At 41.6% G+C, this 23,200-nt stretch overlaps 1 protein-coding gene across 1 annotated transcript in view; it reads left to right on the forward strand.

Annotated features, from left to right (window-relative positions):
* LOC141260424 (transmembrane protein 132D-like) overlaps positions 1–23,200 on the forward strand; it is a 1,566,153-nt gene that overhangs the window by 480,692 nt on the left and 1,062,261 nt on the right. The window contains exon 2 of the mRNA XM_073676136.1: positions 13,080–13,956. Coding sequence (XP_073532237.1) covers positions 13,080–13,956 — 877 coding nt within the window. The remainder of the gene's footprint in view (positions 1–13,079; positions 13,957–23,200) is intronic.

Genomic DNA, 23,200 nt, shown 5'->3' on the forward strand with positions numbered 1-23,200 from the left:
TAAGCTTAATGTTTTATAAAAATTGGTGTTTTTGCAACAGCTATTTCAGTTTGATATATGTAATAACTGTTGGACACAGTAATGTTTCTGCCTTGAAATGAGGTTTATTGTACTAACAGAAAATGTGCAATCTGCATTCAAACAAAATTTGACAGGTGCATAAGTATGGGCACCTCACCCGAAAAGTGACATTAATATTTAGTAGATCCTCCTTTTGCAAAAATAACAGCCTCTAGTCGCTTCCTGTAGCTTTTAATGAGTTCCTGGATCCTGGATGAAGGTATTTTTGACCATTCCTCTTTACAAAACAATTCCAGTTCAGTTAAGTTTGGTGGTCGCCGAGCATGGACAGCCCTCTTCAAATGATCCCACAGATGTTCAATGATATTCCGGTCTGGGGACTGGGATAGCCATTCCAGAACATTGTAATTGTTCCTCTGCATGAATGCCTGAGTAGATTTGGAGCGGTGTTTTGGATCATTGTCTTGCTGAAAGATCCATCCCCTGCGTAACTTCAACTTTATCACTGATTCTTGAACATTATTTTCAAGAATCTGCTGATAAAGAGTGGAATCCATGCGTCCCTCAACTTTAACAAGATTCCCGGTGCCGGCATTGGCCACACAGCCCCAAAGCATGATGGAACCTCCACCAAATTTTACTGAGGGTAGCAAGTGTTTTTCTTGGAATGCTGTGTTTTTTTGCCGCCATGCATAACGCCTTTTTGTATGACCAAACAACTCAATCTTGGTTTCATCAGTCCACAGGACCTTCTTCCAAAAAGAAATTGGCTTCTCCAAATGTGCTTTTGCATACCTCAGCCGACTCTGTTTGTGGCGTGCTTGCAGAAACGGCTTCTTTCGCATCACTCTCCCATACAGCTTCTCCTTATGCAAAGTGCGTTGTATAGTTTACCGATGCACAGTGACACCATCTGCAGCAAGTTGATGCTGCAGCTCTCTGGAGGTGGTCTGAGGATTGTCCTTGACTGATCTCACCATTCTTCTTCTCTGCCTTTCTGATGTTTTTGTTGGCCTGCCACTTCTGGCCTTAACAAGAACTGTCCCTGTGTTCTTTCATTTCCTTACTATGTTCCTCACAGTGGAAACTGACAGGTTAAATCTCTGAGACAGCTTTTTGTATCCTTCCCCTGAACAACTATGTTGAATAATCTTTGTTTTCAGATCATTTAACAGTTGTTTTGAGGAGCCCATGATGCCACTCTTCAGAGGAGATTCAAACAGGAGAACAACTTGCAAGTGGCCACTTTAAGTAGCTTTTCTCATGATTGCATACATCTGGCTATGAAGTTCAAAGCTCAATGAGGTTACAAAACCCAAAAAAGTGCTTTAGTAAGTCAGTAAAAAGTAGGTAGGAGTATTTAAAAGAAGAAAATGATAAGGGTGCCCATACTTATGCAACTGTCAAATTTTGTTTGAATGCAGATTGCACATTTTCTGTTAGTACAATAAACCTCATTTCAAGGCAGAAACATTACTGTGTCCAACAGTTATTACATATATCAAACTGAAATGGCTGTTGCAAAAACACCAATTTTAAGAAAACATTAAGCTTAAGATTAATAGGGGTGCCCAAACTTTTTCATATAACTGTATATATATATATATATATATATATATATATATATATATATATTAGGGTGGTCCAAAAATAGGTGGCCAGAAAATAATAACATTGACGATTAAATTTTATTCTGCACAATAATACAAAAGCCCTTAAATTTTATCAACGCAGGTGCTCAAACTGTTTTCCATTACAATTTGCACAGCTTTGAAGTCTGCCTCTCACGCTTCAACAACTTTTTTGCACAAGTCTCTTTGGATATTAATTTCTTGAAGTGCATCTCTTATGTAATTTTTTCAAATCACTGACACTTTTTGGTTTTCGACTATAAACTTTGTCCTTGAGTACTCCCCAAAAGAAAAAATCCATTGGGGTCAAGTCTGGTGAACGTGCTGGCCAATCAAGTGGGCCTCTTCAGCCAATCCATTTATTAGGAAATGTTTCATCAAGATACTCGTGGACTACTCTTGAATAATGTGGAGGGGCCCCATCTTGTTGGAAATAAAGGTCATTTGAATTAGGCTGTTGCTGTAACTGGGGAACAACTTGATTCATTAGAATTTCGAGATACTTATCTCCTGTGAATGTTCCATCAAAAAATATTGGTCCTAAAACACCAAAACTTGAAATACCACCCCAAACATTGACACCGGGCTCATTTAGTTGTTGCTCTAATGTTAAACGCATGTTCTCATTATACCAGTAAATACAATTATGTCTGTTAATATGGCCGGATAATTTGAAAGAAGCTTCATCACTCCACATAATGTTATCTAAAATTACTAGATTTTCTTCAATTTCGTTAAGCATAATCTCACTAAATTGCAGCAATTAGCAACCAATCAGATTCCATCTTTCATTTTCCAAAGAGTCTGTGAGGAATGAAAAGTGGAATCTGATTGGTTGCCAAGGGCAACTGAGCCATTTTCACTTTACACCATGTTTGATAAATCTCCCCCTTCATAACCTTATTACACTTTCTGTCCACCCTGTATATCATTTTTTTTTTGTTTTTCATTTCTTAATTTTCTGGGGGAAAAAAGGAGATGATTCAAATGTATTTATTTTTTTAAATTCATGTTTAGCATGCCCCCGGCTGTCATAGTAACCCATCAATGCCCTGTGATCACGTCACGGGGTGTCTATGATAGCAGACGGCTATGATGCCTTTTAAATGCTGTTGTAGGATACAGTTTGACTTTGTCCACTGACTTAATCCAATCTTCCAGCCACAAAAATTAACCCCTTTACAACCCAAGGTGGTTTGCACGTTTATGACCAGGCCAATTTTTACAATTCTGACCACTGTCACTTTATGAGGTAATTACTCTGGAAACCTTAAACGGATCCCCCTGATTCTGAGATTGTTTTTTCGTGACATATTGTACTTCATGATTGTGGTAAAATTTCTTTGCTATCACTTGCGTTTATTTGTGAAAAAAACAGAAATTTGGCGAAAATTTTGAAAATTTTGCAATTTTCAAAATTTGAATTTTTATGCCCTTAAATCAGAGAGAGATATGTCACACAAAATAGATAATAAATAACATTTCCCACATGTCTACTTTACATCAGCACAATTTTGGAACCAACATTTTTTTTTATTAGGGAGCTATAAGGGTTAAAAGTTGACCAGCAATTTCTCATTTTTCCAACAAAATTTGTAAAACCATTTTTTTAGGGAACACGTCACATTTGAAGTCACTTTGAGGGGTCTTTATTATAGAAAATACCCAAAAGTGACACCATTCTAAAAACTGCACCCTTCAAGGTACTCAAAACCACATTCAAGAACTTTATCCTTCAGGTGCTTCACATGTGGAAGAAAAAAATTAACATTTAACTTTTTTCACAAAAACGTTACTTTAGACTCAATTTTTTTTATTTTTGCAGGGGTAACAGGAAAAAATGGACCACAAAATTTGTTGTGCAATTTCCCCTGGGCACGCCGATACCCCATATGTGGGGAAAAAACACTGTTTGGGCTCACGGCAGGGTTCGGAAGGAAAGGAGCGCCATTTGACTTTTTGAATGTAAAATTTGCTTGAATAATTAGCGGACGCCATGTTGCGTTTGGGGAGCCCTTGATGTGCCTAAACAGTGGAAACCCCCCACAAGTGACACCATTTTGGAAATTAGACCCCTCAGGGAACTTATCTAAATGTGTGGTGAGCACCTTGAACCCCCAGGTGCTTCACAGAAGTTTATAACATTGAGCCGTAAAAATAAAATTTTCACATTTTTCCCACAAAAATGTTTTTCAGCCCCCAATTTTAATAAGGGTAACAGGAGATATTGCACCATGCAGTTTGTTGTGCAATTTCTCCTGAGTAAGCAGATACCTCATATGTGGGGGAAAACCACTGTTTGGGTGCACGGCACGGTTTGGAAGGAAAGGAGCGCCATTTGACTTTTTGATTGTAAAATTTGCTTGAATAATTAGCGGACGCCATGTTGTGTTTAGAGAGCCTAAACAGTGGAAACCCCCCATAACTGACACAATTTTTGAAACTAGACCCCTCAGGGAACTTATCTAGATGTGTGGTGAGCACCCTGAACCCCCAAGTGCTTTACAGAAGTTTATAACATGGAGCCGTGAAAATAAAAAAATCAAACTTTATCCACAAAAATTATGTTTTAGCCCCAATTTTTTTATTTTCACAAGGATAAGAGGAGAAAATAGACCTCAAAAACTGTTGTGAAATTTCTCCTGAGTACGCTAATACCCCTTATGTGGGGAAAATACAGTGTTTGGGCGCACGGCAGAGTTCAAAAAGGAAGGAGCACTGTGTGACTTTTTGAACGCAAAATTGGCTGTAATCAAGAGCGGACGCCATGTTGCGTTTGGAGAGCCCCTGATCTGGCTAAATAGTAGAAACCCCCACAAGTGACCCCATTTTGGAAACTATACCCTTCAAGGATTTTATCAAGGGGTATAGTGAACATTTTGAACCCAGAGGTACGACACAGAATTTGAGAACATTAGGTCATCATATTGAATAAGTTGTCATTAGTCTTGAGCGCAAGTGCTCGCTACTTGAGTTTGCTTCGGGTACTCAGGTATGCAACATGTATCGCGGGTGCTCGAGTGACATGCTTCATGGTTATTAGACACCCAAATATAAACATTCGGGGATCGCTCATGCATGGCAGGCAATCCCCACGAGGTTTTTGTGGCCGCGAAGCATATGGGGCGGAGACTCGAGCATGTCACTTGAGCACCCGCGATACTCAATGCATACCCGAACACCCGATGCAAACTCAAGTAGCAAGCACTTGCACTCAACACTAGTTGCCATATCATAATCTTTTTTTTTTTTACTTTTAAAAAAATCCCAACCCTAGCCCAACCCTAACCCTAGCCCAACCGTAACCCTAGCCCAACCCTAACCTCAACCTTAGCCCAACCCTAACCCCTAGCACAACACTAACCCTAAAGTTTATTTTTTACGTTGTTCCTCGTGCAGTATAAGTGATTAGACAACTTTATTGTTCGGGTCGGTGCGATTACAACGATACCAGAATCATATCGGGTTTTTATGATTGACAGCTGTCACACACTAAAAGACGCATTTTTTTGTAAAATCTAGTTTTTGCATCGCCATATTTTGAGAGCTATAATTTTTCCAGATTTTGGCCAACAGAGTCATGTGAAGGCTTGCTTTTTGCGGGATGAGTTGACATTTTTATTGGTGCCATTTTCAGGCACATGACATTTTTTGATCGCTTTCTATTCTGATTTTTGTGAGGCAGAATAAACAAAAACCAACAATTCAGGAATTGTTTTTTTTTTTTTTAAAATTTATGCTGTTCCGCATGTGGTAAAATTGATAAGGAAGCTTTATTCTTTGGGTCAGTACGTTTACAGTGGTACAACATTTTGTATCGTTTTTCTATGTTTTGGCGCTTTTACACAATAAAAACTATTTTATAGAAAAAATTATTTTTTTGCATCGTTTTATTCTGAGAGCTATAACTTTTTATTTTTCGGCTCATGGAGCTGTATGGTGGCTTGTTTTTTGCGGGACAAGATGCCGTTTTCAGCGGTACCATTTTTATTTATATTCACCTTTTTGATCGCGTGTTATTCCATTTTTTGTTTTACGGTATGATGATAAAGCATTGTTTTTTGCTTCATTTTTTATTTATTTTTTTTACCGTGTACAATAAAGGGGTTAACTAGTGGGACAGTTTTATAGGTCAGGTCGTTCCGGATGTGGCGATACCAAATATGTGTACTTTTATTGTTTTTTTTTTTTTTCATAATAATATTTATTGATGGGTACATTATATTTTTATTTTTGGTGGATTATTTTTTTTATTTTTTATTTTTATATTTTTACAATTTTTTTTTCACTTTCTGACAGTTTTTTTACTTTTATTCTTTGTCCCACTTTGGGACTTTCACTTTTTTTTGTTCTGATCTCCTGTATAGCACAGGGATGGAGCATCATCCCTGTGCTATGCCGGCTGTCAGCGCTGCAGATGCAGAAGATTCTTTGGTCATGCACTGCTCATGACCAAAATATCTTCCTGCTGTCTGGTGACCCGGATGTTGTCATGACGACATCGGGTTGTCATGGCAACATCCGGGAAGCCGCGGCAGACAGCGCTGGAGGCCGGCACGAGAGGTGAGTGTCGCTATCACCTCCCCTTGCCCTCACAATGCTGCGATCGACTTCGATCTCAGCATTGCGGGGGTTAATGTGCCAGGAGCGGTGCAGGACCGCTCCCAGCACAAAGCACCGGGTGTCAGCTGTGACAATCAGCTGACACACGGCGGCGATCGCGCCCGCACAGCCTGTGTGCGGGCGTGATCGCAAAGACGTATTAATACGTATCAGGCTCTTAAAGCCCAGGGCGCAGATACGTATTAGCACGTCTTGGGCTTTAAAATGGTTAAAGTGCCGACAGCCAAAAGCCTATGCATTATACACTGCGGCCAACTGGAAATCTGTCTTGGGATGCCTTAATAGGCATCCTGAACCTTGGACACCTCTAATCTAGATTATAGGCCTAGTGCCTCTTTAGATGCAGCACAATAAATAAAGGTGACTTGTTTATGATTTATAGTCCAGTAACAAATTAGATACTTTGTATTGATGCTAATAATACATATACTTTTCACTTTCCACAGTACTCTCTGGATTTGCTTTTGTCCTGAGATATAGTGAATGACAACTTTTCAAAAATGGGATGTATATCACAGGTATTTGCCTGTCAACACAAAAAGGTTTTAAGAGGTCCCCTGATGCTCGTAATCAACAAGTGTAAAATAACTAAAACAGTGACATGATCAGGTTGCTTTTTGACAGAATGCAGACTAAGTCTAATAGCACACTTCATCAGTAAGCACAGATGTAATGTTGAATTTGACAATAATGATACATTAATTGTTAAATTAGACTCAGACTGTGCTTAAAATATACCGTAATAACCTAATTTGTTATGTAAATTAATAGGAATATTTATCTATATTCTATCTTACATACTGTATATTAATTGTAAATTGAAATTTGCCAGCTCTGTCAAATTTTCCCAGAGATGAAATAAATTTTCTGCGAATTGCAAGACCTTGTAAGATACGTAAATTATATGACTGGTTCAAAACTGTTCTCTTTTTGGGGACAGATGCTTGCCTTGCTGCTGTTTATACACAGAAGGTGCAAATGATAGTACCTGTACACAAAGATTTTTACAAAGGGTGTTTGGAGGTAAGTTCATCTCCCAAAAGGAAAAACCCACAAAAGACTGTATTCAGGTGACGTGTGTATGGATCTCGCAGCCCCGCCTGACGTCACTAATACATCACACAATACGATCTCCCCAATTTCACCAACGTGACGTTCTGTACACCCTGGGTATGTGTAATGTCAGCTTGGCATAGTATTACAAAGACATCCCCTGTCCACATGGGCACAACACTCGCTCACAACTCTGACAGGCTGAGAGATCCCTTTCACTAACACCAGTGAAAAAGAGCCTTGCCAGTCTGGTAGGACTGCCACCAGTTCCTCGTTATATATAAGCCCGGTCAGTTAACGGGATTATATTGGGCCCGAAGCCAGCCCTGGTAGCAGGTGACGTTAAACCGAGAACATATTTGTGGACTTGTGGATCGAGATAAAAGAGCAGCCCAAGGTTAAATTGGATATTTATTCACCTTAAGGACACACTACCCAAAACTCTATATTCACAATGAATATACATATACGGTGGTCAGATATGAAAACTCAAGTGGTAGTACAATAAGTATAAGCAGATGATACAATAGTCAGTTACTAGGTGGATGCTAAGCATTGGTGCTGCACAGTCACATTGGAGGTGTGTGGTGCCAGCGGTTTCTGGTTTCTTCAAATATCCAATACGATACGATGGCATGACCTCCCTTAGTAGAGAACCGTGGGTCACAGCCTTGAATGAGCAATTGACCCGTTGTTTGGTCACTCCCTTTTCCACCACCCTGGGATGGTACTAGCTTCCTTCCCCTTGGGTCTGGTAGCTGAAACTGCAAAACCTTTGATGGAACGCAACGAAAAGTCATAGGGAGGCGGTTTTGGAGCTATCGGATTGTGCCGTTCCCCCGTTACGCTTAGAGACCAAACACCGTTTTTCTATCTGGCTTCTACTAGTTCTGCGTATCTCCCCACCCTGGGGTGCTAGAACGGGGTTCATCCTGCCAGAAAGACCTTGTTCCCAGCTAGGCTGCTAGTGGTGTGTTTTTCCACTTAACACTTTTGATGCTGGACAACCTGCTAAATCAAGTGTCCTGTCTCAGCTTCACATTTTGAAGGAAGTCTGTAACCTCAGACCATCTATAATACAGTCAATTATATCCCCCATATTCTTCACGGGATCTAATACTGGACTATTACAACAACGAAGTATACAGAAATATTTATATATTTACAAGGCGCACCGTTTGTGAGGTAGACAGTTGTTTAAATTTCTGGATTATTGGGATTTTTCTTTAGGATGAAAAAGAAAAAAATTATGGCTTTCCTGTCTTACAATGCAGGAAGCATACTTTCTGTGACACACAGCCTAGGATTCAGGATTTTATTTTAGTAGCAGAAATAGCACTGCCCTCCTTGTTTACAGTGTGTGAAGAATAAAAAAGGCTGCTGTTAAGGTGTTGTTAATGCAGTATATTTCAGTTCAATCAATTCAGTCACACTGAATATACCTAGGATGTCACTTGACTCTTTCAATTATTTATTATTCATGGACTGAGACTATCACTCCTACTTTCAATCTTCTTCGGTACTGAAGTAGTACACCACAATCAGATCAAGCCTTTTTTATCCCTATATGTAATGAGTTGTGTACTCTGATCGCTATTCTTACACTGTACACACATAAAATGGCACTCCTTACCTTGCCCTCATCTTTTATACTGGCTGTGAATACTCCTCTGATTAGCTGCGCTAGACAATGTGATATTTACAAGGCATTATGAGGAAGCCCACACAGTCATGAATGAAGTTATAAGACCACTCTCTGAGTCTTCGCAGAGTGTGAAATTGCGCAGGGCCCTTTTACATTTTTTTTGGCAGATCTTCGCAAATCTTCGCAGGGATTTGCGAATTTTAGAAAATTTGACTCAAAGTTGATCCTCCACGAATCTATTCGCTGATCTGTACTTGTATATCCCTATGATATATCATATCATATGATATATCGTATCATATATATCATATTATACATCCCATTTTGGACTTTTATTCATGTAGTTTTTTCTTATGGATCCTTTGCAATTAGCTGGTATTGGAAATCGCTGCACAATATCAAAGAAGAACAAGACACCCTTTTTCATTTAATCCTCATATTCTTCTAAGGATATTCTCACACTGGCGTATATCCGCTCATGCTAGAGAATCCAGCCGATTATACTAATGTCACTCGGCTCAAACTCTACCAGAGTTTGAGCCACGTTTCATCTGAGTGTGTTCTGATTCTCTCGATGACATCCGCGTGCAGTCCAATGTTTCACATGCACCCATAGACTTGAATGGTGCACGTGATTCGAATATCGGAGCCACTCACAGCGTGTTGCAATTGTTTTCAAATGCTGAATTGGCATGAGAAAATAATTGCAGATCTGCACATCGGATAGCATCTGGCCATGTTATACAGCAGTGTGAGTGATCCCTTAGGATGAGAACTGAGAGATTTAGCTAATGGAGTAGGATTAGGGAAGATCTCCATATGATATCTTAGCATGCCTTAATAGGACATACAGTAAAATACCGGTCACCTGTAGTTGACAAGGCCTTAAAAATAAATTTGTAGTAAGATGTCCTATTTAAATAATTTAACTTAAAACTATTTCTTAAAAACTATTTTTTATTTTTAGATTTTCATTATCACTATATTTTATTTTCTATATTCCCCTTTTCCTGAGATCACTTTAGCAGTCATTTCATTATCATTTGATGAAAAAATGTAATGAAAGGGAACACCCATACATAAATAATATGGAATATATGAATTGCAATAAATGATGGGTACAGCTCATATTCTCCTGCTTCCTGTGAAATAACCTCTCCACAGATCACAAAGAATGCCTAGAAAGCTCTCCCATAGTGGTTAGAAGAACATCTCCAAACCATAATTTCTATGGTCCATGTAGTTGCTGAATGCTTAACAGCAGCTCAGGCAATATGTCTGCTCTATAATAATTAAAGAAAATACAATAAAAAAACTACAATTTGAAAATAAAAACGGGTTAAAAAAGTGAGTACCGTATTATTTGGACTATGAGATGCACTCTCATAGGAAAATGGGGGGTGCGTCTTATAGTCTGAATGTTGGGGGGGGTATATATATATGTGGGGTGTGGGGGGAGCTGTAGCGGTGGAGGAGCGGGGCACAGGAGGCAGCAGCCGCCCACTGCAGCCTACACTGTCCCCGCTGCTAAAGAAAATGAATATTCACTGCTCCCCATGCCCATGGGGCGTGGGGAGCACTGAATATTCATGCTCCTTAATAGCAGCACACAGTGTAGCCGCAGCACGGCTCCTGCTGCTGCCGTAATCGCCTGTGCCTGCTGTTAAAGGGCATGAATATTCAACCTCTCTCCACGCCAATGGGCGTGGGGAGGGGTGAATATTCATGCCCTTTAATAAGCGGGTACACGCTATAGCCCGCCAGCAGCAGGAGCCGCAGCATGGCTAAGCTGTGTGCAGGCTATGAAGGAGAGTGAAGTCACTGCTCCCCGCGCACACAGACCTGGCGTGGGGAGCAGTGACTTCCGGCAGCTGATCTCTCCATGTGAGCCGTGCATGGCAGTGACGTCATGCGCAGCTCACATGGAGAAATCAGTGTGGGCAGACAGGACGCAGCGCTGGAGGAGAGAGAAGAAAGGTGAGTATGAGTGTTTATTTTTTTTATGTGCAGCCTGATGGGGATTAGGGGGACCATGCATACTAGGGTATGGATGAGGGGGCCATACAAACCAGGGTAAGGATGAGGGGGCCATACATACCAGGGTAAGGATGAGGGGGCCATACATACCAGGGTAAGGATGAGGGGACCATACATACCAGGGCAACACTGAGGGGGCCATACATAACAGGATAAAGATGAGGGGGCCATACATACCAGGATAGGGATTAGGGGTGCCATGTATACCAGGATAGGGATTAGGGGTGCCATGCATACCAGGATAGGGATTAGGGGTGCCATGCATACCAGGATGGGGATTAGGGGTGCCATGCATACCAGGACAGGGATGAGGGGTGCCATGCATACCAGAATGGGGATGAGGGGTGCCATGCATACCAGGATGCGGATTACTGTGCCATGCATACCAGGATGGGGATTACTGTGCCATGCATACCAGGATGGGGATTACTGTGCCATGCATACCAGGATGAGGATTACTGTGCCATGCATACCAGGATGGGGATTGCTGTGCCATGCATACCAGGATGGGGATTACTGTGCCATGCATATCAGGATAGGGATTAGGGGTGCCATGCATACCAGGATAGGGATTAGGGATGCCATGCATACCAGGATAGGGATTAGGGGTGCCATGCATACCAGGATAGGGATTAGGGGTGCCATGCATACCAGGATGGGGATTAGGGGTGCCATGCATACCAGGACAGGGATGAGGGGTGCCTTGCATACCAGAATGGGGATGAGGGGTGCCATGCATACCAGGATGCGGATTACTGTGCCATGCATACCAGGATGGGGATTACTGTGCCATGCATACCAGGATGGGGATTACTGTGCCATGCATACCAGGATGAGGATTACTGTGCCATGCATACCAGGATGGGGATTGCTGTGCCATGCATACCAGGATGGGGATTACTGTGCCATGCATATCAGGATAGGGGTTAGGGGTGCCATGCATACCAGGATAGGGATTAGGGATGCCATGCATACCAGGATAGGGATTAGGAGTGCCATGCATACCAGGATAGGGATTAGGGGTGCCATGCATACCAGGACAGGGATGAGGGGTGCCATGCATACCAGGACAGGGATGAGGGGTGCCATGCATACCAGGATAGGGATGAGGGGGTGCCATGCATACCAGGATGGAGGGGTTCCATGCATACCAGGATGGAGGGATGCCAGGCATACCAGGATGGGGACCACGTATAAAAGGAAGGGGGTTGGGCTTGTATACCAGGATAGGGGATATTGTCAGAATTGGGGGATATTACCCCTATACCAGTGTCAGCAGAAGACCCCCTCCCTCTTAAAAGTGCATCATGAACACATTTTTTGCTTAATTTTTTTTTTTTTATTATTTTCCTCCTCTAAAACCTAGGTGCGTCTTATGGTCCGGTGCGTCTTATAGTCCGAAAAACACGGTACATATTTCACTATATGGTTTTAATTAGCAAAAAATAATATAAGTGATGCATTCTCCAACATTGCTGATCTTTGTTAGATTAATAAATTCAATGAAATGATGCTAAACATTGTAGCTAAGTATACATTTTTACTCATTTTGCTAATTAACTACTAAAACTACTCAAAATTAAGTGGAAACATTGCCAATTTAGGTGTATTTAATCAGAACATATTATTTTTCTTGCATATTATCATCTGTCATGAATCATGTTTTATTTTCATAGTCTTTACTGAATAAGTTGTTCTCATTACAGAATGAGTTTTATATTAGTTCGTTCTTTTTTTTCTCTCCTTTTTCTATATTTTCTGTGTACTAATAATACAAAATTATTGTAGTAAATATAATAGTAACAATTGAAACGTGAAGAAATGTGTTTCTTCAGAATGTCCTATTCTGTTTGCGCTTTTGGTGGCTTAGGCGGGCATGGTTGCAACTATAATATTTATGTCGGTCTTGCTAATATTTTTGAACAGTCTCCCAACAATCAAGTTCTCATGTAAAATGCACTGTACCTTGAAATGTTATTGAGAAAGAATTTCTTTTATCTATTACTTGTTTTATAAAACCATTGTTTTGATCGTAGTTTCATCTTGAAATATTTATACTTTTTCAACAGTGACAGAAAGCCGTGGGATATTAGACAGCATACAAAGGTTTTCTTTGCTTCCGACGTATCTACCAGTGAGCTACACTATCCATCAGAGTGAGCTTTCCTTTTTCCTTAAAGAAGCAAACCAGGATATTATGAGGAATTCCACTTTGCAGTCTCGAGTTGAATCATTTCTCATTTATAAGGCCAAGAAGCAACCGGTGATGAATGCCACCTACGGACCATTCTTCATTGAGCAGGAAGTGCCACAGGATTTACTGTTAATTTCTAGCCATTTTGGATCTACAGATAAATTTGCATTTAACTGGAGGATTAAAGCATATATTCTCAAGGACAAAATCTATCGCTTTAAACCTAAAGTTCAAGTTTTGTTTTATATTGTGGGTAGAGATTGGGATGATTATAGCACTACAGAAAGACTTCCTTGTGTAAAAGTGTTTGCATTCCGGGAAACAAGAGAAGTTAAAGCCACATGCAAGTTGACTGGTGACCTGGGATTGTGCGTTGCCGACCTTGAGCTACTGGCAAGCTGGTTTGATCCACCTACAGTTATCGCAGGACATAAAAAGATGTTGGAGCAACCTGATGGTAGTCCAGTGGAATTGTATTATTCTACTCAGCAAAGTGATGAGAAAGGCAATTGTGTCAAGGACACAAGAAAAATCCAAATGTCTCATAATTATTTTGATGATGCGGGACCTCCATTGCAAAGAATTGGAAGCATTTACCTGTACCAAACCCCCAGCAGCAACTCGTCTATTGAAGTGGTAATTGATGGGAATATAGCTATCCGTTCTTTCTATCGGAGTATAAGGACTGGGGATATTCTATCATATTTTGTGTTTCTTGCAAAAAATTTTACACAGGCTAAGTTCAAATTAAGGTAAGAAAAAGGTGTTTCAACGTTTTTTGAACATATAAGTGTTAATGGTTTTATGTGGTCTAAAATTTTTTAATCAGGTAAACTAAGTTATTAGTTTATTGAAAACAGGAAAAATGTAAGCTAGAAACAAATTCCAGAATGTTATTTTATATATTGATATATTATATGAATATGTCACAATTGGTATATATTTCAGTATATTTTACATCAAAAATAACAAATGGTTATAATTTCAGTGTTACTATCAGAGAACTACAGACTGTTTTCAGATGCACCACAGACACATGACCTCTGGATAGAAGGTTTTGAGCGTGAAGCAAAATATCAAGAGAAAGCCATGTCAAAAGTTTTGATAAGTTGTGACTCTGCATAGTTCCCCACAGATCGTTAACACAAAAAAAAACAGACGGATTCAGTGCTTCTTCTCTCTGACACTCTTACTTCCCATTTAGTTCATCTTAATTGTCGAGGGAGGTTGTGCAACATAAGGGTTTGTGCACACGTTGTGGTTTTGTCAAATTTTTGTTACTTGTTTTCTTTGCACATTTGTCACAAAAGCTGAAAGATTCCCTAGTACCAGCAAAATAAGTGAGATTCCTGAAGTCTCATGCACACGTTGCTTATTTTTTCCTTGCAGATTTGCTGTAGATTTAAATCTGCATCATGTCAATTCCTTCAGCCTTTATACTGCAGATTTCACCCATACTATTGAAAGGGAAAAATGCATCAAAAAATCATGCAAAAAGTGCATCACAAACACATAAAAATGCATGTATTTTATGCTTCTTTTTTCTGCCAACACATCAGTATTTGCTGAAGATTTGCTGCATATTTTTCTGCTGAAAATACTGAACATGTATACATACCCTAATAGTCCATGGAAAGGATTTTTGTTGTTACAAGACTAAAAATAACTAACTCCAATGGGTTCCAATAATGTAGAAAACCCTAAGGGAAAATGCCTCAATTAAGCCCAGGTAATATATATTCATTTATTTAAGATAGTTCCCTCCATACCCTAGAGAATCAAATATGAGAAAGGTACTGCTTTACAGCCCTAAATTTGTGATGACAGTATGCAAACAGATAAAAGCATGTTTCAGGTATATATTGTGTTAGTTGCATATAGTATATGATTGTTGATTACAGAATAAGTTGCCCACAGTTTCAAATTAACTGTAAAATACTGTTTAAACACTAAGATCAAATGGAAAGCAGATTGCGGCGTGATTTTGTTTGATTTTGTTTTTTTCATTGGGGGAGGTAGAGAGCAATGTTCTGAGTATCCATAGTATGAGCATTATGTCGAAAATCTTTAAAAAATAACGCTAAAAAATCAACATTAGTATTGAGCTTAAATAAGAAAGACAATGATAAAATGGCATTAAAAAAAACAATTTACTGATATTCGCCACATGCATCATAAATATTAAACCTCATTCAGATGTTGATTTTTCTAGTATGCGAAAAACAGTTCTAGTTTCATCAGTTGTTTTGATCCAATATTTATTAGTGTTTAGTCCATGAGTGCTTTTACCATCAGTGCTTCATCAGTGATTTTCTAGTATGAAAAAAATTAAATGGCAAAGCTTCTCCTACCTATTGCAACGATAAAGGTGTATTCACAAGTTTTATCTTGAGAAGCACACCACTTTTAATTTTCTTTACATCCTTGCTGCAGGTGGGGTGGGCACTTGTTATTGAGTGACAATTCTGGTTCAGTAGCTTAGTGCTATAGCTGAGCTTATGCTACTGTGACACATTACAGTGACTTGTTCTGAAGTCTACATTGTTATCACCATATTTACATATAGAGGTGACAGTACCTTTGAACAAGCTCAAAGCTCAAGTGACAACTGTGGTGGTTGAAGATTGTGATTTTGCACAACTGATAAAAGATCAGGAGTTGACCTGAGAAGAAGAGGGAGGTGAGCACCTAATTGCTCTATAAAAAATAATGGGCTGTAGAGATTTTTATGGTATGTCAGTAGTTAATGCCTCAGCTTGGAATATAACTACTGAACATATTCAGTTAGGCTCTGCTAGTAGATCTGCCTGGGATAAAAACTATATACTTTGTAAAATAAAAGCATTAATAGTCAATTGTAAAGTTGCTTATTTTCATATTGTTTAACTATACCAATTTTATTACATGAGAATACTTTTTAACCACGGACAGCACACAGATTGCACACTGATGCCATTCATGTGCTATCCATGATTTTCATAGATTTCATAGATAGATTTATCCATAGACTAGTATGGGTACTTTAAATCCATGACTCAGTTCATGAACATGTCTCCGTGAATTTTTTGCAGACACATGGACATGTGAACAGCACAATGGATTTTAATAGGTATATGTTCTCTCTTTGAAAAACAGATAAAACACGTGAAAAATGAACATCAAAATGAGGACTTAGAGGGCTTCTCTAGGCTTCTTAATAACATATCCATGACATGCGTCATCACTACCAGATAGTTGGGGAGCCAGCATCCACCAGCCTGCTGTTAACAGGTTTGGAAGCAGCTGGATGTAAACACTGAATGGAGCCAGAACTCTTTAGCTCTATTCACTTTCTAGTGGTTGATGCTGAGAAATACAGTTTACCTATTAGCAAAATAAAGCTAAAAATGATATTGCTGATGTAATAAAATAAATTCTAGTTCAAATACATCAAAAACAGTGCTGGAAAACAGCACTATTACCATAAACACGGACAGCAAAAATTAGATCATTCCAGGAGTTGTTTCACAATAGCAGGAAAGCCACAGATTGGAGACTATTATGTAATATAGTAAAATAAATGATATGTCCTTATGAAGTGCTAAATACATCTCACTATTCCATGGCACATTTGTACTTTTGTTACATTTCATTTAGAAACTAACATGTCCTTTGTAGTGATGAGCGAGCACAAAAAAAAAGGCTGCTCGAAGCTCGGGTCAAGCACATTGGAATACTCGGGTGCTCGACCCGAGCAACGAGCCCAATGTAAGTCTATGGGAAACTCAAGCATTTTTCTGGCGGTCCCCCCCGGCGGTCTGCAGAAGGTCAAAAATTGCCCAAATCGATGGGAACAGTGCTCAATTAAACGTCAGGCAGGCGGAATATATAGGAGGGTGCATGAATAACATAGCAGGGCACTTGGAACACACTAGTGCCCTCCGATTTTCATGCACCCGTCTCTTTAAAAAAGCCGGCTTGCAATTCATCAGCGGCATTCACCTGGTACCCGACAATTTAGAACAGAAAGAATAGAGCATCACACATAGATTAGATAGATAGAAACACGTCAGTCACATATATAATAAGTACAGTGATAGTGTTGGTTACTGTACTTGTCATTTAGTGTTAAAATAAAGGATTTATTAAAAAAAAAATTGGCGTGGGGTTCCCCGTAATTTTAGTCTCTAGCGGAGGTTAAGCAGATGGCTGGGGCAGATATTTGAAGCCTGGGAAGGGTGTAATACCCACGGAGCTTCCCAGGCTACTAATATCAGCCCCCAGCTGAATACCTAGCCTTTACTAGCTATAAAAATGGAGGACCCAAAAAAAAATGACGTGGGGTCCCTCCTATTTTAATAGCTAGCAAAGGCTAGGCAGATAGCTGGGGGCTGATATTAATAGCCCAGGAAGGGTGCCATGAATATTGGCCCCCTCCCAGGCTAGAAACACCAGCCATCAGCCGCCCCAGAAATGGCGCATCCATAGGATGCATCAATTCTGGCACTTAGCCTCGCTCTTCCTACTGCCCTGTAGCGGTGGCAGTGGGGTAATAGGGTTAGGGTTGATGTCAGCTTATAATGCCAGCTGACATCAAGCCCAGGTTAGTAATGGAGAGGTGTCTATAAGACACCCCCATTACTAACCCCATAGTCAAAGTTAAAAAAAAACACAAACACCCAGAATAAAGTCCTTCAATTGAAATAAACACACAATTCTTTAATGTTCCAAATTAAACTCTACTTTCCGTCACGTCCATTCCAGCTGAAGCCAACGATCTCCTGCAATAAAAATAAAATAATAAACCAACCTCATCCTTACCTTTCCATGGTTCCCAGGACGGCTCCAGCTCTGCTACATCGAGGTGACAGGCTGGACCGCAGCAGAACGCTGCCATCCAACTTGCCATGCCGCAGACACTGAGAAGCTCCTCAGTGAAGCTCCTCAGTGTCTCGTTGTGACGGCATCCAGATGAGCCGAGTTCAGGTCCAATGAACTCAGCTCACTTCATGCTCGTCACTGACAGCGTGGTAGAATTCTACTGTGCATGTGGTGAGCGCAGGAGAATTCTCCCACGCTGGGATGGCATTGAGATGACAGGCTGGATCGCAGCTGAGTGCTGCCATCCAGCATGCTATCCTTCATAGACACTGCAGAGCGCAGGCATGCTTGCACTCTGCAGTGTCTCTAAAGGATGACAAGCTAGATGGCAGCGCTCAGCTGCTATCCAGCCTGTCATCAGAATGCCATCCCAGCGTGGGAGAATTCTACCGCTCAAGCGCTGAGCGCAGGAGAATTCTCCCACGCTGGGATGGCATTGAGATGACAGGCTGGATCGCAGCTGAGCGCTGCCATCCAGCATGCAATCCTTCAGAGACACTGCAGAGCGCAGGCATGCTTGCGCTCTGCAGTGTCTCTGAAGGATGACAAGCTGGAAGGCAGCGCTAAGCTGCGATCCAGCCTGTCATCTCAATGCCATCCCAGCGTGGGAGAATTCTCCTGCTCTCAGCGCTGAGCGCAGGAGAATTCTCCCACGCTGTCAGTGACGTGCATGAGGTGAGTTGAGTTCATTGGGCATGAACTCGGCTCATCTGGATGCCGTTATAGCAAGACACTGAGGAGCGCAAGCATGCCTGCGCTTCTCAGTGTCTGCGGCATGGCAAGCTGGATGGCAGCATTCTGCTGCGGTTCAGCCTGTCATCTCGATGTAGCAGAGCTGAAGCTGTCCTGGGAACCAAGGAAAGGTAAGGATGAGGTTGGTTTATTATTTTACTTTTATTGCAGAAGACATTGGCTTCAGCTGGAATGGGCGTGACGGTAAGTAGAGTTTAATTTAGAATATTAAAGGAATGTGTATTTATTTCAATTAAAGAACTTTATTCTGGGTGTTGTGTTTTTTTAAAATATTTTACTAGAAATTCATGGCGGTCATGTCTAATATTGGCGTGACCCCATGAAATTCGGGCTTAGGGCCAGCTGATAATACCAAGGTGGCCCTAACCCCTTTATTACCCAGTGAGCCACCGCACCAGGACCCTGCATGAATTGGGTACAGCTGGCGCTTCTATGAACGCGCCATTTTCTGGGGTGGCTGCGGACTGCAATTTGCACCAGGGGGGGGGGCCCAGAAAGCTTGGGCCTCCCTGCGCTGAGGATTCCAGCCCCCAGCTGCCTAGTTGTTCCTGGCTGGACACAAAAATAGGGCGAAGCCCCACATTTTTTTTTTTTTATTATTTCATGAAATTCATGAAATAATGAAAAAAAAAAAGGGCTTCCCTATATTGTTGTGTCCGGCCAGGTACAAATAGGTAACTGGTGGTTGGGAGCAGCCCCTATCTCCCTGCTGTACCTGGCTGGCATACAAAAATATGGCGAAGCCCACGTCAAAGTTTTTGGGAAAAATTAATTAAAAAATAATAAAAAAAATAATAATTTAGGGACCGCATCTTTATTAACCTCTCAAATGGAGGGGTTAATAAAGGTGCAGTCCCTAAATATGTTTTTCAAAAAAAATGTAATTAATTTTTCACCAAAAATTTGACGTGGCCTTCACCATATTTTTGTGCCAGCCAGGTACAGCAGACAGGAACGGGCTGCCCCCAACCACCAGCTGCCTATTTGTACCTGGCCGGACACAACAATATAGGGAAGCCCTTTTTTTTATTATTTCATGAATTTCATGAAATAATTAAAAAAAAAAATACGTGGGGCTTCGCCCTATTTTTGTGTCCAGCCAGGTCCAACTAGGCAGCTGGGGGCTGGAATCCACAGCGCAGGGAGGCCCAAGCTTTCTGAGCCCCCCCCACTGCAAATTGCAGTCCGCAGCCACCCCAGAAAATGGCGCGTTCATAGAAGCGCCATCTTCTGTCGCTGTACCCAACTCATGCAGTGCCCTGGTGCGGTGGCTCACTGGGTAATAAAGGGGTTAGGGCCAGCTTGGTATTATCAGCTGGCCCTAAGTCTGAAATTCATGGGGTCACGCCAATATTAGACATGACCGCCATGAATTTCTAGTAAAGTATTTTAAAAAAACACAACACCCAGAATAAAGTCCTTTAATTGAAATAAACACACAATTCTTTAATGTTCTAAATTAAACCATACTTACCATCACGCCCATTCCAGCTGAAGCCAATGTCTTCTGCAATAAAAGTAAAATAATAAACCAACCTCATCCTTACCTTTCCATGGTTCCCAGAACAGCTTCAGCTCTGCTACATTCACATGACAGGCTGGATCACAGCCGAAAGCTGTCATCCAGCTTGCCATGCCGCAGACACTGAGAAGCGCAGGCATGCTTGCGCTCCTCAGTGTCTGGTTGTGTTGGCATCCAGATGAGCCGAGTTCATGTCCAAGGAACTCAGCTCACCTCATGCACGTCACTGACAGCGTGGGAGAATTCTCCTGCGCATGCGGTGAGCGTGAAAGAATTATCCTGCGCTCAATGCAAGCGCAGGACAATTTTCCCACACTGTCAGTGACGTGCATGAGGTGAGCTGAGTTCTTTGGACATGTCCAATGAACTCAGCTCACCTCATGCACGTCACTGACAGCGTGGGAGAATTCTCCTGCGCTCAGCGCTTGAGCAGGAGAATTCTCCCACGCTGGGATGGCATTGAGATTACAGGCTGGATCGCAGCTGAGTGCTGCCATCCAGCTTGTCATCCTTCATAGACACTGCAGAGCGCAGGCATGCTTGTGCTCTGCAGTGTCTCTGAAGGATGACAAGCTGGATGGCAGCGTTCAGCTTCGATCCAGCCTGTCATCAGAATGCCATCCCAGCATGGGAGAATTCTCCTGCTCAAGCGCTGAGCGCAGGTGAATTCTCCCACGCTGGGATGGCATTGTGATGACAGGCTGGATCACAGCTGAGCGCTGCCATCCAGCATGCCATCCTTCATAGACACTGCAGAGTGCAGGCATGCTTGCGCTCTGCATTGTCTCTGAAGCATGACAAGCTGGATGGCAGCTTTCTGCTACCATCCAGCCTGCCATCTCAATTCCATCCCAGCGTGGGAGAATTCTCCTGCTCAAGCGGTGACGTCATTTGCCGGCACCGCATGCGCAGGAGAATTCTCCCACGCTGCCAGTGACGTGCATGAGGTGAGCTGAGTTCATTGGACATGATCTCGGCTCATCTGGATGCCGTCACAGCCAGACACTGAGGAGCGCAAGCATGCCTGTGCTTCTCAGTGTCTGCGGCATGGCAAGCTGGATGACAGCTTTCGGCTGCGATCCAGCCTGTCATGTGAATGTAGCAGAGCTGGAGCCGTCCTGGGAACCATGGAAAGGTAAGGATGAGGTTGCTTTATTATTTTATTTTTATTGCAGGAGATTGGTGGCTTCAGCTGGAATGGACGTGACGGAAAGTAGAGTTTAATTTGGAACATTAAAGAATTGTGTGTTTATTTCAATTGAAGGACTTTATTCTGGGTGTTTGTGTTTTTTTATAACTTTGACTATGGGGTTAGTAATTGGGGGTGTCTTATAGACGCCTCTCCATTACTAACCTGGGCTTGATGTCAGCTGGCATTATAAGCTGACATCAACCCCAGCCCTATTACCCCGCTGCCACCACTACAGGGCAGTGGGAAGAGCATGGCTAAGTGCCAGAATTGGCGCATCCTATGGATGCGCCATTTCTGGGACAGCTGACGACTGGTGTTTCTAGCCTGGCAGGGGGCCAATATTCATAGCACCCTTCCTGGGCTATTAATATCAGCCCCCAGCTGTCTGCCTAGCCTTTGCTAGCTATTAAAATAGGGGTGACCCCACGTCATTTTTTTGGGGTCCTCCATTTTAATAGCTAGTAAAGGCTAGGTATTCAGCTGGGGGCTGATATTAGTAGCCTGGGAAGCTCCGTGGGTATTACCCCCTTTTCTGGCTTCAAACATCTGCCCCAGCCGTCTGCTTAACCTCCGCTAGAGACTAAATTTACGGGGAACCCCACACCAATTTTTTTTTAACAAATCCTTTATTTTAACACTAAATGACAAGTACAGTAACCAACACTATCACTGTACTTATTATATATGTGACTGACATGTTTCTATCTATCTAATCTATGTGTGATGCTCTATTCTTTCTGTTCTAAATTGTCGGGTACCGATGATGAATTGCCGGCCGGCTTTTTTAAAGAGACAGGTGCATGTAAACACAATTATTTTTTTTAATAAATCCTTTAACAGTAAATGACAAGTACAGTAACCAACACTGTCACTGTACTTATTATATATGTGACTGACATGTTTCTATCTATCTAATCTATGTGTGACTCTCTATTCTTTTTGTTCTAAATTGTCGGGTACCGGTGTATGCCGCTGCTGAATTGCCGGCTTTTCATGTTTCACTGTGAGCACTGTTCCCATTGATTTTGGCAATCACTGTAATGCCACAACTACCATTGCTGTGGCATTACAGTGAGTTGCAGACAATCCCTGCATGATTGGTGCTCTAAATAGCGCCAGACATGCAGGACGGGGACCCGAGCTCCCGCCCGAGCATCACGCAAGTACTCGGCAATCTCCGAGCATCTCGAGTACTGAAATGCTCGGGCGAGTACCGAGTACTTGCGAGTATGCTCGCTCATCACTAGTTACCATGGCAGGATGAGGCCTGCTGAAGGCCACCCTAATTGCCATCTCAGTCCTACTGTGAAACTCAGCCAAAACAAAACCACCGAAACCACCAGAACATGACAGGATTGTATTTTTTTCATCATTTCACACCACTTTATTTTTTTCCGATTTTCAATACCTGTTATAGTCAATTGAATTGTATCATTCAAAACTATAACTTGTCCAGGCTCGCCACTGCTCGGGCGAGTACCGAGCAGTGGCGAGCCTGCTCGCTCATTACTAGTCCTTTGTTGAACTAATTTTGCAAAGAGACTTGATAAGAGTAAGAGTTTTAAAAATAATAGTGTTGTCCCACCTCAATAATATTCTGGTTGAAATGGTGGAAGAGGATGAGAGAAAGGCCAATCTTTTCAGCAACTTCTTTTCTACATTATTCACA

The sequence above is a fragment of the Phyllobates terribilis genome, unplaced genomic scaffold (assembly GCF_046119375.1).
Source record: "Phyllobates terribilis strain yellow unplaced genomic scaffold, ASM4611937v1 Scaffold_1__5_contigs__length_1240528914, whole genome shotgun sequence".
Lineage (NCBI taxonomy): Eukaryota > Metazoa > Chordata > Amphibia > Anura > Dendrobatidae > Phyllobates > Phyllobates terribilis.